At 47.2% G+C, this 17,816-nt stretch overlaps 1 protein-coding gene across 3 annotated transcripts in view; it reads right to left on the bottom strand.

The window, feature by feature from the left end:
• Positions 1 to 6,669: 6,669 nt before the first annotated feature.
• EDD1 (glycine-tRNA ligase) overlaps positions 6,670 to 17,816 on the bottom strand; it is a 218,578-nt gene continuing 207,431 nt past the window's right edge. For 2 of the 3 annotated variants that reach the window (XM_087675465.1, XM_087675475.1), the window contains exons 35-37: positions 8,989 to 9,074; positions 7,594 to 7,697; positions 6,670 to 7,510 (exon numbers count right to left, since the gene is read on the bottom strand). In XM_087675465.1, the coding sequence (XP_087531591.1) occupies positions 7,599 to 7,697; positions 8,989 to 9,074 (185 nt within the window). In that variant the 3' untranslated portion in view covers positions 6,670 to 7,510; positions 7,594 to 7,598. The remainder of the gene's footprint in view (positions 7,511 to 7,593; positions 7,698 to 8,988; positions 9,075 to 17,816) is intronic. The other variant, XR_015690444.1, reaches the window with a different exon arrangement.

The raw sequence follows: 17,816 nt of genomic DNA, 5'->3' as shown, positions 1-17,816 counted from the left end.
CTTCATTTTGGTTCCGTTGTTAGGACCAACCGATTCGAGTCTTGGGCATCGCATGCTTCGAATCGAGCATGGAAATAGAGTTTCATCCTCGAACCGGTGCTTGAGATAGATAGGAGATTTAGGCATTTTAATTTGTGAAACAAGTAAGTATTTTGGATTTCTGATGTGTAGACGAGTAGGATAATTCGGCCCAAGCATTGCCTTGTGATTTTTGTTTGTATTAAGGTAGGATAGGACTAAAAGATTGTGAGAAAACAATAGGGTTTTGCTGCTGTAAACAGGGCACAACCAAGACAGAGCGGGAAAAAGTCAGGCTTTTAGGCCTAATGACTAAGGAGGGAAATAGCTCATTTTTAAATACTAAGAGTGAAAGAGAGAGCTTGAGAGAGAGAGAGAGAGAGAGAGAGAGAGAGAGAGAGAGAGAGAGAGAGAGAGAGAGAGAGAGAGAGAGAGAGAGAGAGAGAGAGAGAGAGAGAGAGAGAGAGAGAGAGATGCTAATCATAGAGGAGATCACACGTTTTGATTCTAGTGTTTTCGACCGATCCAAGTACGTAAGGATCTTCTTTATGTGCCATTGATGTGATCTAGAAGGTATGACAAGGGGTCATAACAAGTGCTAGGAGAAATCAGCCAAGACGCATCACAGCACGCCATCGGGTTTGTAGTCAGACCATTGTGTCTTGGTCCGACCTCCAGAGTCAGGCAATCAGACTATTCGACTGGGAGAATCGGACCATCCGACTCCAGGATTCAGACCATCACCCTGGGTCTGATCGGACCACCTGTCCAGCCAGACACACTTGATAGTCGGACCAAGCTCTTTGGTCTGATCAGGTTAATTGTCCACCCACCCATCTAGTTGGATGACCTTTCCCAATTGGTCCATCAATCAATTGGATGGACACCCAATTGCTAATTGGACCAAACTTTGAGTTGGATCAGCTTGGTTCGATCGAACCATCCAATCGGATGCACCAGAGTTGGCGGGCCACTAGAATTAGACCATTTAATTCTGGGAATCAGACCAGTTGGGCAGAGGACATTAGAACCAAGAATAGGGCCATCCCCTAAGTTAGGACCAATTGGGACACATTCCCGAACACCCCTAGAAACCCGACCTAGCTCGTTGAAGCCAAAGACCAGAGAAAACCACAACAATGCAATCTAGCAGGCTGGCCAAGAGACCCAACCTGACTTAGAGCCATACTAGGTCGTGGATAAGCCAAGGGGGTAGCCATGCTTGTATGATTGTTTTGTTTTGTTTGCGCACCCCACAATGATTTTTTTTTACATAAGGGCACAAAAAGGATGAAAAGCTTGAATTTGCACCATGCACAATAGAGCACCCAGTATTGAGTGTACATAAGATAAGGATGGTTTTCAATAACAAGGAATACAGTCAGACATAATAACTCGAAGGAACCCACTAATAGGAGGAGACCCCAAAACATAGTCAGGTGCCTCAGACCCCATTAATAGGACCCTCGAAGACAACGGCGGCAGGACATGTTCAGATTGATCGATAACCTCGTGGAGCAGGAAGCAGAAATTATATCATGAGAAAACACAGATCAAGGAGATGATCAACTGGACTTGGGTGAGTTCCTAGTCACGGTCCAAGGCATGGTCAATGAATACGACTTGTTGACCAGAACAATAATCCATGGAAGGCTACTAGAGAAGGTAATGGAAAGCCTAGAGGAAGAGAGGAAAGCAATTAAGAAAGTGCTACAGGGCATAGCAGCCTACAACCGCGAGCAGAGAGCTAGGAAACTGTAGCAGGACATATATGTGCACGAAGCACGATGTGTGCTAGCCTTAGCCGACAAAAGTAAGGCGGGACCAAACGCGGAGAGTGAGAGAGCGCTAGAGGCAAACCTCGCGCTGAGCGAGCTTGTGACCAAGCGACTCATGGACAACACGACTGCTAAATAGAGTGCAGCAACACTAACAACCGCTCTACTCCCAAGCCTAGGAATTACTCAAGGGGAGAAGAGCCAATAAAAAATCCCTACGTAGTAGCTAAGCAGCTGAACAAGTACCAGCCTAGTAACGACCCATACAAAGCTTCATAGAGCAGTTCGAGCAAGTTTGCGAGGCCAACAGCCTCACGGACTTGGCACAACGCTCCCAGGCATTTGGGCTTTGCTTAAGTGATAAAGATAGGACATGGTACACCGGCTTAGACGTGGCGGAGTGGGCAAATTTTGCCCGACTGAAAGATCTCTTCATTCAGAGATTCTCGGAAGTAGGATACTCTAATAACCTCATAGTCCAACTAATAAGTGTCAGTCAAAAGGACAAGGAGGACATAAGAGAATCCCCACGAATGAGCGACCCAATGAAAGAGCTGTCTCCACCGTGTTCATGAACGCGATCCACAGTGAAGAGTTGTACAAGGCTTTGGCAAGTAACTCTAGCTTGTAGCGAGACGTGTTAGCTAGGGTCTTTGACAAAGCAATTAGGGTGGATGACCAATTGAGAGAGAGAAGCTCTCAAAGTTCGAACTGTGACAACCCCAGTCATAGGACCTCAGAGAGGCCCACAATCTCGAGCGAGGAACCAACCCCTAGCATGCAGGATAGGGGAAAGAGTGTAGATCAAGGCCAGGAGCTAGCCGAGGTGAGAATGGAGCTAGCATGACTGCAGGAATTGGTGAGGAAACCAATGTAATCACACATTCAATGTGTGCATTGTGATAGCAACCACCTTCCGGCTGAGTACCAGAATCCTAGATCTACGCCTTGCTCGAATTGTGGTAGGTTCGACCATGATGCCATGCACTGTAGGTTGCCTAGGAGATTCCCCTATGTTCAGTAGTACAATCCACTGTACCTAGGAAATAGGCCACAACATTTCTTTGGAAGAGGAGCCCAATTGGCTTTCCCAGCACCAAACGATGCAAAAACAACCATCCCTAGGATGGAGATCAACTCAATGGGCATACCTAAACCACCAAGACCGTACCTGACCCATCCACCAAGCGATGCTTCAATCCATTATGTGGAGGAGCCTAACGAAGACGAAGCCTACGTGAACCCTTATGTCTCGTATGACAAAGAAGGCAATCTAGTCCTGATGGACTATCGACCAGTATCAGCGATGGCATTAGGTAGAGGTAGGGGATGAGGATTTGCAGGGCCAAACCCAAGATCCAATCTCGTGTTGGACTTGTAGTCACCTAGGCCATATCTCATTGCGCTGTCCAGAGAGAAAACAAGCGAGTAAGAAAAAAGCCAACCTCAGATATATTGAGTGCAGCACCACTCATCTCTTTGCCGATTGCCCTAGACGAAAGCCATCCCCTAGCTCGACACTCGTGCCATTAGTATCCTTGGGGGTATTCAGAGTCAAGATATTCAATAGCGAGAATACACCCATCTCTCTACACGTCATGACCAGAGCACAGGAAGCAAGCAAGCATATCATTGCTAGGTCCTAGCAATTTAGCTGCAGCCTCAATAAGAAAAAAGAGACGATCGAGAAGGAAGAAAAAGATTGGCGCAAATGTCACTCTTAAGATTGAGGGTGAGACAAGGCTAGTGACCAGCAAGAAGGTCACGAATGCAGTAAAGACTACTGCTCCAAAGACGATAGAGAAAGAAAGTGCCAAGGTAGGGGAGTATCCTCATCCTAGATGCCAACTCGAAGCAATAGCCAAAGTAAAAAAGTGGAGATAGAGAAAGCCCAAGAGCACCTCAAGGATGATGAGCCTATCCTAGAGGATGAGATCAAGAATCTCTCTAGTGTGAGCACACCAATCTCGCTTGCACGACCAAGGTCGAGAGACGCACCCATACCACAAGCCGCTCCTATGAGGCCAAGTCTAGATGCTATGGGCCAGCCAGTCAATCAAGACCAGTGGCCAAGAGACAACACTAGGAGAGAGGTAGACAACCAACAACGTCCTCGCAACGTTGATAGCCACCCCAGTGATTCCGAGTGTAGGAGACCTACTCAGATAGCACCCCAGGCTATGGCAGGAGTTGAAACACTAGGTGGAAGAATCAATGAAGCATGCTGCAGCTGACTTGTAGGATCACGATACAATTACGCAGATACCCAGCTTGACAATGCACTTAGTGCTAAAGTCGCTCCTATGAGGCCAAGTCTAGATGCTATGGGCCAGCCAGTCAATCAAGACCAGTGGCCAAGAGACAACACTAGGAGAGAGGTAGACAACCAACAACGTCCTCGCAACGTTGATAGCCACCCCAGTGATTCCGAGTGTAGGAGACCTACTCAGGTAGCACCCCAGGCTATGGCAGGAGTTGAAACACTAGGTGGAAGAATCAATGAAGCATGCTGCAGCTGACTTGTAGGATCACGATACAATTACGCAGATACCCAGCTTGACAATGCACTTAGTGCTAAAGTCACTATACATCAATGCTTTTTGGAAAGGCACTAAGACGCATGCAATGTGCCTATCTTAGCCCTAGGAGACATAACACGGAAGGGAATCATAGATACTAAGGCATGAGTGAGTGTGTTGAGGCATGCTGCGTTCCAAGCTTGGGAAAATCCGCATATGTTGAAACAACTAGGTTCAATGTCACTCTAGCTAATGAAACGAAAGTAAGGCCATTTGGAGTCTTGAAAAATTGGCCAGTGAAGATCACAGGTGTCTAATTCTCTGTGAACTTTATCATCATGAAGGGAGTGGACTATGATATTCTGTTAGGCCGACCTTGGATGAGAAATGCTCGAGTCATTGAAGACTGGGGCAATGGTCTAATCTTCCTAAGAAACTGAACGAAAGTAGTAAGGGTTAAGATGGACACTTGGAAGATGATCTCTATCGACCTAGATACCATCTCTGCCACACTTAGAGACGATGAGCCAGTAAGGAAGTCTTATGAGCCTTGACCAAATACATCCCTTGTCCTGAGGATGAGCAAGATTGGATGCACGCCCTAGCGACCATCGATCTCCCATTCTTCGATGAAGAGGGGATGTAAAAACAGGCTGCAAAAACTACAAGTGTGTCGAAGGAGCCCCCAGTGCCACTCTGCATGCCACTTTGCATGATGGCCAGGAGCTCGAGCAGCCGATCAAGGCTATCTTTTTCCATGTTCCCAGCAATAGGCTAGAACTTCACAAGATCCTTGAGCATCTGACAGGCAAACTGACTGGCAACCTTGCCGCTAATCTTAAGCCTCTCAAAGACCTCCTGGATGAACCGAAGTGGAGATGGACCAAGGTGCATGATTTGAACTTACTGTACAATTGGGCTTTAGTCAACTGATAAGGAAAAAGCTAGAGATGAGAGTCTAGGAGATGATGAGCAATCAAAAGATGGCGATTCCGATGATGAGTCTAAGGACTGCCTCTCGATTAGTGAGAAAAGCAGGGAAGAAATAGACACCATAGAATACGACACTGAAGGAAGGGTAATAGAGTAGATAAGAGCAGACTCCAAGTCCCAAAGAGAGAATGCTTGGGTTGAGAGAGGAGTCATGTGGATGGAGTGTAATCTTCCTGGTTGAGCAGGTTGGAGTATGAAATACAAACAAGCAGGAGTGGCCCAACCACCAGTAGCACCCTTGCTTAGGACATAGATGCACCCTCTGGGTTACAATTACTAGGGGAAACTCCTTTCTCTAATGAAGATTGCGAGTTTAATTCCAAATCAAAGGTCAATATGAAGAGTGACCCAGAGATACCCCAACCTCCTAGGACCAAATGCACCAAGGGGAACCTACCAATCCACTTGAGGCACATACAATTGAAGGAAGATAGGAAAGGACAGATGAAGAAGTTGAAGGTGTAACATTAGAAGAAACCGCATGACCTACCAAAATGTTTTATGAACTTTAAAAAAGGTGACAGGATAGTGATCATGCTGGGGGCAAAACGACAAGGATAGTCAAGTGAGTTGATCGAGGGACTCGCCAGGGTCAAGGAAAGTCAACTTGGCAAGGGAATAATCTTCAATCTCATTTGGCCTCACAAATGTTGCAATAACTCACAAAGGTCTTTGATATACTTGCATGTTATTAAAAGTAATATCCCATCTTCTTTGGCATCACAAATGCTGCATTCCCTCAAAAAGGTCTTTAGGATACTTGCATATATATATATATATATATATACACTGGAGAAAGGCTTGAAATTTGAAAGATGCCTCAAAGGTGTACCTAAGGTTTAAACTGATTCACCCATGTACACACCTACATACTCAAACCACTTGAGCTACAACCCCTTCCACTTTGGCCTTGCCTAACCACTGGAGTTTTTCAAATAAATTTTATTCAGAATTGCATGCTGGATTTAGTGCACAAAGATTTGGCAAGTCCTAGTTATTTGGCAAATTTTCATTTCAATTTTCAACATACCTTTTTATTCTTCAATTAGGTAAGATTTCACTTTGAAAGAGGCTGTACTTTCATTCAAACTTGTCACTTCCAGCTAACCATATTCAAAGTATATACAACTCTCTTGTATGCAAGAGGCTCTTCCCACCTTAGTGCCTAGACCATATCTGTCTACTGTCTTTTAAACTTCCTATTAATTCTCTTAATAAGACACCTCCAAACAAAATATCCCAAGGCAAAATACAAAGTTCAAAGCAGACTTCTGAGGGACTTTCATATCAAATAGACTTTGTATTGTTGATTAGGTGAGATCAGAAGTATCACTTATCTACCCTTCACATAGACAGAATTATAGATATTCAAAATGTGTTACATCACTGGTGGAAAATTTCATATTGATAATCAAATATTCAAATTTCAGAATTCTTGATCAACAAACAATACTCCGATGTTCTTTCCAATTCAGCAATAAGGCCATCCAATGGCAAAGAAAAAAGTGTTTGTACAAGTAATTTTTTTCTAAAAGAAAGGTGTGCAATAGATACAGTACTAAGGGTACATGAACTCCTATGTCAATGGTATATCTTGGCAAGATAATTGTAAAGGTGATGGAGAGATTAGCCCATCTGCAGTTAACTTCCAGGGCTACTTTTTCCCATCTTGTTGACTTGATTTTCTCTTCCTCATCTGTACAAAATGCAATCTATTAAAATGCCAAAAATGCTGGAGTGGTGAAATAAAATCGGTTGATTACAGTGGAACAGTAGTAGCATGAGATGGGTTTTGGGGACAGGGATGGGAATGGGAACGGAAATGGAGAAAAGAATTCCATCCCCTGCCACCATGAGAGGGGGATCAAGCATGGGGATGACGCTGAGACCATAAAGGGACAGGATGAGATTGAGACAGTAAGTAGAAAATAGTCATCCCATGTTACTATGGAACTTGAACCTGCCACCGTGAGGGGGGTCTCCAACATGGGAACAGGGCTGAGACCATATGGGGATGAGATGAGATTGAGACAGAAAATAGCCATCCCATGTTAGTATGGAACTTGAACCTGCTAAATTGCATTGTCATGTTGTAGGATAATATGGTCCTTGGAGATGGCTCATGCTCTCAAAACCCATCTTTGGTTAGCAGAGGACTGCCGCTCCTGTACTAAAGTGATGTACAAAAGTTTTCCAAAATTGCTGCAATACCAGAAAAGTTAGTAATGTCTACCAGAAATAGCCAAACAGAAAACAAGCAATGAGTCTTGAGTTCTTGTCCCCACCTCTCTTAAAATCCTGGCAGAACAGAAAAATTGATTATGCCCTTTGGAAGTTCAACAATTTTCCGGAGTAATGCTAATCTGTTCTTCTGCAATTCTGGATCTTCCTGCAGTACAAAAATGCATTGAAAAACGACTCAGACAAGAAGAGTATAACCAAATGTTAACAGCACAAATGTGCGTGCCAAAACGAGCTCCCCTCCCAACAACAGAAAGCCCAAAAATTATGATCAAAGTTCACCTTGCTAGTTCAATTTACAGAATGAGGTGCTCAGTAGGAGATGACCTCGCGAGTCACAATATCCTACAGCTCCAATTTATCTTCTAATTATAATGTAATTAGATTCTTTAGTACAATCACCAACTTGTTCAGCAGCAGAATTATATGTGCTCAAATATGACTAGCAAAGTAGGTTAACAGAAAGAAATGACATCTCTGTTCAACACAAAAGGCTTCCCCATGTGTGCAGAAACGGGTCCTCTTGTGCTGAATCCCTTGTCTGTATCTTGCTTCTTGAATATGGCGAGGCACTATGGTGCTCACAGTTTCAGAATACTAGCCTGGATGTCTTCTTTGCAAGAATGTCTAAAAACTCCAATAGCAAGTAAAGACTAAGAAAAGAAAAGGCTAAGACAAACTTGACAAAGTAGTATGAAAATCATTAAACCATCCCTTGACAAAACAAACCTTTGGGTGCTAATTGGGTGAAACTGCAAGGGAAAAGGCGGGTTTCCAATGGGGATGAGATATAAATGCTGTACACAGCTGCACTAGTTCAACAATTGAAGTGAGATTACTTTTCTTGCCACAAAAGGAAGGTTCAGACCATAATCACTGGAAACACCCTGAAACTCCATATTTTTCCTGTTTCACCATTTCTGTTTCTGCCTTTCTCATCCCTTTAGTTACTGGAAACTCCCTGAAACTTGAAATTTTGCCATTCCCATTCCCATATCCCATTCCTGTTTCTCTTTATGTTTCCCAGTTTTCCATAATGATGGTTCAGACTGCAATGGCCTCATGGTCAACTTCCTTTCCCCTTTGGTTGGTGAAGCACACATAGGAGTGTGGCTTCTTTGTGATACTATGAAAGAAAACTGTGAACAAAGAACATTGTTTCACTCACACACAATGAAGACGCATTGAGCTCACAAGTCAATAGACAAAAGATATGACCATGTGACGCTCAGGTGGGGATGAGAACAACAATAATGACAAATGTACAGCCCTTACCTATGACAAATATAATTCAATACACTGAAGGAAACTAATATAACATCAAAGACTGCTTCCAAACTTCAAGAAATCTCTTCATTTGCTACAAACATACTTTCAAAATGTTTTCACAAACATTTCTATATCCTTAAGTTTACTGCTTTCCTATAGGAAATACTCACCACCAATACAAAAACAGTGCTGAAGAAATTCTCTAGAGGCTGCACTAAGTCTAGTGACAGATTGATGAAGTCATTAACAGCAACACCTGAAAAAGACAAACCAGTAAGTTCATAGTTTAATGTAAAGCCTCAATGAATAGAATCAAGCCTGAGAAACACGAGAAAACTTGTTTACAGAAATAACAGTTGTAAATTTCTCAAAGCAGGATTTCGACCCCCCCTTAAACAGCTCACATATTTTTCATATAGACTGCATCACAGCTCACATATTTTTCATATAGACTGCATCTATCAAACACAAGGAGAAAATAAAGAAACAGAGGGGACCACCAGATATTTTTCACATGGACTGCATCTTTCAAACCAAACTGCATGTTGAGTGTATGACACCAATGACTCACTGGATTGTTAAGAATCACGTGCATGATCACTTGTTCATCTAATCCCTTCCAAAGTTCCCTCTAGATTCCTTCAAAACACTTGGAATGCTCAGGCACCCAAGACTTACAATATCAGACCCTGACATGATTAGCCAAAGGATTGATGTAGTAGATTGATTAGCCAAAAGAGCCAACCAATACATACTAACTTGCAGAATTAATGGAGGTGGATATACTGAAGAGTAGCAAGTGCAAGCAATCTAGACTTGATTGTACCATAGTGCAGTAGCCACCATCAATATTGCTTAATAGCAAGGTGTCCAAAAATCAAGAAGTTCACAAGTACTGCTTTACCTTGTCAGCTTTAGATCCATGAGTAAAAGACATAGGAGTTCCCTATTTGAGGCTGTGGAATATAAAGACTTAAGAGTACAAGCATTAGACTTGATAGAGATTACTTTCACACTCCTGACCTTAGAGACGTTTGGGGTGCTTCTTCAGTAGCTTTTTTAGGGTGTCCCTTTTAGGACCTAGGTACTTCACACATTCGTTCGAGATGCTTGCCTCCTGCCAATCCCCAGTCTCTATCCCTCCTTCCTGTATCATTCCCCTCCATCCTTTCATTGCCCGCTCGTGGATGAACTGGAATCCATTCCCCAATACAAGAGCCTCTTGAGACGAGAATACACAGACACAGAGCACATAAAATTCCTCCATGAAGTGTATAGTTTCTGCATCAGCTTGGAGTTCCATTTGCCATGTGTGTTTTCAAAATAATGTGAAGGGGGACCACGAACTGTTTTTCACTTTTGTCCACTCTTACATGTATTGGACATTTTAAATTATTTTGGCAATGGCCACACTGTACCTACGGAAATCTACACACTACCTAGAATACCTTCACTCTGTAACTACAAACCCAAAATGTGTTTGCTCATGGTAGGAAATAAGTTCGCTTCATTTGCACAATTGAACGTCAGAGCTATAGTAGAGAGAGTAATAGAGGGGGCTCCTCCCAAATGGAAGACAGATCTAGGCAGTGCTCAGACTTGAATCGGTCTCTTCTCTAGAGGGGACATCCTATTAGGGGTGAATGCAACTCATAAAGGCATGCATTCCGCTTTCATGATGGTGGATGACAGCCGACTGTTGAGAAAGGTTTTGGATCAAATATGTTCACATGTTGCTCCTGGCAAAGGATCTCAGTGGTTTCACATTGTGATGGGAGATGGTACATCAACCAACACCTAGCTACTTGTTTGATGGAGTGATGGAGACATTGCAGACACTAGAGGAGACCCATACAAAAAGGGACAGAGGTGCAGCATGAGACTATCTAGCAACCTAGGGAGTAGTGGCACTTGGCTTGTCTATGATGGGGCTCCCATAGCAAATGCAAGATGGAGAGATAGAGGAGAACAAAGGAACTGCCTATGGAATAGTTCCAAAGCTCAAGAGGTGTAGAGGAGGGCCCTTAGGATAGTCTTTCACCACACAACTGTGAGACTATCTGGCAAACTAGGGAGTAGTGGCTTAGTTCATGGACAGAGGTGCAGCATGTGGCTATGAGGATTTTCACAGGAGCCACTTATTTCTTGATCACTGGTCAGTATTTGAGCATGATCCCAACTCCAAATTCGTCTCACAGCTTGGTGGATTGAGGGAAACTCTCCAAATGGAAGTTGATAGCTAGCATTGTTGCTTGATTCATTTAGATTGTGAGGTAAACCGTGCTAGAGACCCTCATGATGATTTCACTATGGAGATTCTCTAGGATCTCTCATACTATCCACACTAGATGGGAGACAATAGGGCAAATCCAAATGGAAGAGTAGAGATTCTCTTATATGGAGATGGGAGAGACAATAGGGCGACCCCAAGCCCAAGCAGAATAGTAGAGATTCTTTTATATGGAAATGCGACTTTGGCACCTTCTTTCACTTAGCAACACACAGTCTCGCATTACAACCCACTAGTTCGACTGTTCACATTGTATGATGTACTTAAAGCAGTCCCGCATAGGACTCTTTGTACTTTGTATTCTCTCAAGGACTTTTCCTAGTAGTTATTGATAGAAACCTTTTTTTTCCCCACTGGGGGAAAGGTTGGGGAGGTGGTGTTGTGTCTAGTGGGTGGGTGTGAAAGGAATGAGCCTAGAGTGGAAGGACATGAGCAGAAGCAAGAGTTATGGTGAGAGAGAGAGAGAGAAAGAAGAAAGAAGAAAGAAAGTTATATTAATGTCTACAACAGGCCAAGTTGGCCTATGAGACCAAAATGTTGCATACAAATGTCTGGGAGATTTCAAAAGTCCCAGTGAAGCTAACATTTATGCTATGTTGAACTAAATTGAGTAGGTACAAAATGATATCTGGACTAGATACAATCTAGAGGTACTCCCAGTGCGGTGTGGAACTGCTCCTGGGGTGTTCATCCTAAGATGTCCCGCATGGGTTGGTCTAGCATGGAGAGGCTAAAGCGGTGGGGCAGGGCCCTCCGATGGCGGCGTAGTATCCCTTGTATCTTCGACCAGTGTCTTCTGCGGGGACGGGGGCAGGCGGGGTGTGGTCGCCGGGCTTTACCTCTCGCTGTGGCTATTTCTAAGGTGGTCCCCAGGGGCCGGGAGGCCGGTTGGGCTGGTGGGGCCTCGGTGGTGGGGAGGGTAGCTGGTATTTGGTAGAAGTCGTTGAGCGTGTGTTGGTTGGTGGCTCCTTGTCTTTGCTCCGTGGTTCGTAAGAGGTGGTCTCTGTGGCGTCGTATTTCCAGTAGAAAGAGCCCCAGGCATCTTTGGTCTTTGAATTCCATCACCTTGGAGAGTGGTCCGAATCCTTCGCTGAATAGGCAGTGGAAGCGTCCCCGGATTTCATAGTACATTGGGCATCTACTACAGATATAGTGTTTCTCTGTCTCTGGCTCGAGATGGCAGAGCTGACAGATTCGGTCTTCTGGGGGGAGGGGGTTGGCCTTGTATCTGCCCGTTTCGACCCGTAGTTGGTGTGAGGACGTGCGGATCTGTCCGATGGCACTTTTGACCCCGTGAGACAGGTGTGTGTCCATGTAGCTTGGGTGGGTGATGAAGCCGTCCGAGGAGATATGCAGGAAGTGTTCTCGGTAGAAAGCCTTCTTGGTTCCTAGTTCCGATGTGGGGGTCACCCATGTCCTGGCGGTGTCTGTCTGGATGATATCCATTCTAGTGATGCGATTTACCTCCTCTTGGCTGAGCTCCTGGTGTGGGCAGTCTAGGCTGTATTAGAGTGGGGGGAGGTGGTACATGTGCAGGCCATGGAGTCATAGCCAGGTCTCTGTTCGGGCATACTAGCACTCCGTGTCCCCTTGTGTTGCTAGCTGTTTGGATGACTTCAAGGCGACTCTTGGGTACCGGTGCCGGGGCAGGTCCCATATTCGGCGCAAGAAGGTCACGGTCTGGAAGAGGGCATCAGCAACGAGGGGCGGTGCCCCCAGCTCTGCGCGGATGATCTCGTGTGGTACGGAGGGCTTGCTTCGGATCATCCCTGAGATCATAAGTACTAGGGGTCTCTCCATCTGGTCCCATCCCTCATAGGTGGCCTCCTCCTTAGGCAGTGGCTGATCCTGTGGGGCCCTCCGCGTGCGGTAGAGAATGGATCCCCATATGGGAGCCCCGTACAGGAGGGTTGGTGTGACCAAGGTGTCAAAAAGCTAGAGTTTTGTCCGGGGTTCCTGGAACTGTATGCGGGCACATTGGTTCTCCATTGACCCGAGGGCTGCATAGCCTCGGGTTAGTCTATCTTCCGCGGCTTTTCTCAGGGTAAATCTTGGTCCAGAGAATGTAATCCCCAGATAGACGTATCTTTGGACCACGTCCACGGTTTCTCCACCGTATGTGAAGGGGGGTACCGACCGACGGAGCCATTGGGTTGACGTGTTGAACACCATGACCTTGGTTTTCCCCAGGTTCAGAGTTAGGTCTTTGTCTTGGCAGAAGGCCTGTAGTGCGTCCAGTTGGCGCTGCAGCCCTTCGGGTGTGCTGGAGATGAGGACTATGTCGTCCGTATATAGTAAGATAGGTATCAGTGTCCCTCCCAGGCCCCAACACGCCCAATCTATCTATGTACTCTGAGATCTCATCAATGTAGAGGCCAAATAGGGTGGGCGAGAGTGGGCATCCCTGCTTGACTCCGATGGTGCTGGTAATCTCCTTTGACAGCCCTCCCGGTGCCTGAACTCAGCCCGTTACCAATTCGTATAGTGCCAGTATCCCTCATCGTATTTCGGTTGGTATCTCCAGTTCCTGTAGTCTCTGCGTGAGCCTCGCTCGTGGGACTGTGTCAAAGGCCTTGCGGAAGTCCACGAAGCAGCAGTACATCCGTCTTCCATGTGCTCTGCCCTCCTCTATGATGGCTCCCAGTGTGAGGATATGGTCAAGGGTGCAGAACCCCCTCCTAAACCTTGCTTGTCCTGCTGCTCGGTGTTGGTGTTGCTCTACCCACTTGCTCAGCTCGTGGTCCAGTATGGATCCATAGAGCTTGGCTAGTACATGGCCAACCATGACTGTTCCGTAGTTCGTGGGAACCATGGGGTCTTCGGCCTTCAAGATAGGTATTATGGTGTTGGCTGACCAACTGGCTGGGAAGCCTTCGCATAGGGCTCTGTTGAACATGTGTACTAGGAGAGGTGCCAATATGTCTCTAGCATGGGTCAAATGCTTTGCTACCAAGCCTTCGTGGTCTTGGGCACGGCCATTTTGGAGTCTGTCAATGGCGTCCCGAACCCGCCCCGTGCTGAAGAATGTGGATGATCCGGGTTTGCTCCTTGGGGGCCGGGGTAGCTGGGGCTGCTTGGGACATATGCGTGCCAAGTGTCTGGGGAGGTGATGGGCGTCTGGGCTCGAGGTTCCTGAAACGCCTTCCATGCCTCTTTGCTGTCCTATCCTAAGAATAGCTGGTAGAATTCGTGTTCCACTTTGGAGAGGTAGGCTCGTTTCTTCCGTTGCACTAGGCGACGGAAGATCAAGCGTGCCTGTTTATGCGTGTGTTCTCCCCGTGCTTCGTCCTGTTGAAGACGGAGCCGGGTTTCCTTGCACTCTGCGTCGTACCAGCTATTCTGTGGGACATTCTTGTTCGAAGGGGTGGGGTAGGGGGAGAGGGATGTGTGGGGGAAGTATTCGGTAGCTGAGGTGTGTAGTGTGCCCGCTAACTATGCTGTGACCTCCTCCAGGGGTGCGTGGGGGTTCATTTCTTGCAGGCTCCAATAGAGATGGTTGGAGTATGCGCTCGCAGTTAGCCTGGTGAAGTGGTACCTGGGGAATCTTGGGGGGTTGCTTGCTAGGGGGGTTAGGTCATACCTGTAGGTTATGTCAAATTGTAGGTATGCATGGTTGGCAGCCACTGCGAGTGGGCGAGGTGATATTTTAAAGGACTGGACGTCGAGGATAAGTGATAGAGGGCCGAGGATATAGTCCACTGTGCTTGCTCCCAGTTTCTGTGTGGGTGCTCCATGTGGCCCCCGTCCGATGCAGTGGCCACGTGCTTGTGTGGGAAGCATGTGAGGGCATCCGACCCGGGCCATCTGTTGAGGCCGTTGAGGATGGCCAATCCGTGTGCCTCCCCTAATGCCAGTAGGTGTTCACCATATTCGGTGCACTCAGCTGTGTCCTATGACGCCCGGTTGAGTCCTATCTCCTCCGGTGCAATCTCTTTGTACATGTGGTCTTCGCTCTCGAAGAAGGGGGTCTGCCTTTGTGCTGTGTGTGCGTTGAAGTCTCCAGCCAACATGACATCCCCCAAGCTGGAGTAGTGCATGATATCTTCGTACAGTGGTAGGTATGGTGACTCGCCCTTCTATGGTGCGTATGGGGAGTGTGCTGGTGGGAAATAGCACACCGCCATGTATATGTCTCGGGGGCGATCTGTGTGTATTCGGATCCACATGAACCGGGCTTCCTCATCTTTCCACATGACTTGCACCATGGGTTGTAGCTCCTCCCTGTACAACACAGCCACCCCTCCGAACCCTTGGATCCCTCCTTTTGTTCGGGCTCTAGGGCGGCATGCCGTCTCCCATCTATATCCCCTCACTTCTGGTAAGTAGGTGCCTGGGCTTTGGTGGGTTTCTGTGTAGAGGACGATGTCCTTGCCGGTGAAGGTCTCCTGGAATAATCCTGCATCTGTCTTCATAGCTCCATTGCAGTTCCACACTGCAAAACTCAGGTGGGTCTCATATGCCGTGCCCCGTCATTGGCCCATTTTCCCGCTTTGCGAGCCTCCAGGATCTGTGGCATGCATTCTTTACGGTGTGCCACCTGTGCAGGTGTGAGGTCATTCTCCAGGTAGACTTTTCCCCCTTTTAGAGCTGTCCTTTTAGAGTGGAAGGCTCATCTGGATTCTAAGTTGGCAAATTTGAGGATAAGAGGCCTTCCCTTGGTGAGGTCTTTCCCTACACGCCATGCATTCTCCACTATTTGAGGGTCCTCTACTCCCAGCTTTCCACATATCTGTTGGGCATCTGCCAGGGGGCTATCCCCTTCCTTCCATCCGACCACCCGGATGTGGAGCGCTCTAAGCTTTCTCCTTTTCTCCTTCTCCAGTGCTGCATTCAGAAACTCCTCCTCCTTTGTTGGCAACTTCTTGGCTACCTCAATCCATTTGGAGTTCTCGGCCACTTCGGCTTGTGCTTGTTTCACTATATTCGCCCACGTGTTGAGCTCCTTTGTTACTTGTGTCTTCAGCTCGTTGATCTCGGATTGCACCTTGGTGGGCATTGTTTCGGTGATTTCTCCTTCCTCCTTCTTGAGTAGGTCCAGCTGGTTTCTATATTCATCGAGCTCGTGCCTCAGTTCTTCGATCACCCTATTTCTCTCCTGGAGGGACATTTCAATGTCCACCTTCCAGAAGGTGAAGTGTGATGTGATCTCCGTGTAGATTTCCTTCTTCCATTCTTGCACTTTCGTGCTTATTTCCTCGATTTGGTGTGTAGTTTCCGCGCACATTGCTGCCATGATTTCCTTGATGTTGCTAATGTCTTGGTCATGAGCCTTGCATACATCTCAGAGGGCCTCCATGCCTTTCCTTGTGTGGTAGTCTGTCACCTTGTCAATGCTGCTCCAAATTGCTAAGTATTTCTCATTCTTCTCCCCCCTTGTGCGGCTGCTTGGTGATGGGGATGTCTTGTTCGAACCCATCTTTTCCTCATGGTTCCGGGGCTTGCTTAGGGGATGTGGGCATCCGGCCTCATTGTGGTTGTGGATGCGTGATGGGCGGTGGTGGGAGGTGGCGGAAAAGTCAGGTATGGGCAGGGCTAGTGGCGGTGGGGTGATATGGGTGCCGAGGCCGGGGTCTGCGAGGAGAGGAGAGATGGCGACTGCTCCTGTCGAGGGAGCAGGGAGGGCGATGGCCGGGGCGGGCTAGCGTGTGTGGTCTGGCGACTCGGACGGTATGGTCCGGTCGTCGACTTGGACGAGGCGCATGGTCACCTGGAGAGGGGGGGCGTCCGATTGTGCGACTCGGACGAGGGATTGGTGTCCAAGTCGGATGAGGGCGGAGACTCGAACGAGCGTCGTCCGATTGTAAAGACTCGGACAATTTAGTCCACGTGGCAGTGTCCAAGTCGGACGAGAGGGCGCCCGATTTTCAGTGGACTCGGACAGGATTGTGGGGGGAACTCGAACGAGGGCGGGGTTTGGACGAGAGACGTTCGAATGTGGGGGAAACTTCGGACAAGATTGTGGGGGGGGAGGGGGGGAACTCAGACAGGGGCTGATGTCGGACGAGGGCAGGACTGGGACGAGAGACAGACGGCGACGAGGAGAGACGGGCGATGGTGGGGCGCTGACAGGGCGAGAGAGAGGGAGAGAGAGATGGTCCGCGTCGCCTACAATGTGAAGGAGCTCTTGAAGGCCTGTCTAGTGAAGATCGAGAGCGAGGGACGGACGGCGAGGAGAGACGGGCGACGACGGGGCGGGATGGATGAGCGATGACGGGGCGAGGAGAGACGGGGGATGGTGGGCGACGGACGTACGAGCGATTATGGGCGATGATAGGGCGAGGAGAGACGGGGGATGGTGGGCGACGGATGGGGCGAGAGAGAGAGAGAGAGAGAGAGAGAGAGAGAGAGAGAGAGAGAGAGAGAGAGAGAGAGAGAGAGAGAGAGAGAGAGAGAGAGAGAGATGTGGACAATACGATTTTGTTAAAGGTCGGAATATAATGCATAACATTTTGAATGTTGAGCTTGGAATTGACTATGCCAAAGCTTCTAGCTAGCAGGTTGTTATGCTTCAGCTGGATATTGAGAAGGCATTTGATCATGTCAGTTGGTCTTCCTTGCGGCAATTAATGTCTACAATGGGTTTTGGGCCCCGTATGATTTATCTAGTTGATACCATCAGTTAGGGTGCTGTGGCCTGTATTGCTCTTAATGGAGGGATTACGGAGAAAATTGTCTTATCTCGGTCCCTTCGGCAAGGCTGTCCTCTTA

Source organism: Lygodium microphyllum, chromosome 1, assembly GCF_053477565.2.
Source record: "Lygodium microphyllum isolate KBCC chromosome 1, Lygodium_microphyllum_v1.1.10, whole genome shotgun sequence".
NCBI classification, from domain to species: domain Eukaryota; kingdom Viridiplantae; phylum Streptophyta; class Polypodiopsida; order Schizaeales; family Lygodiaceae; genus Lygodium; species Lygodium microphyllum.
This window is presented reverse-complemented; position numbering and strand designations above follow the sequence as displayed.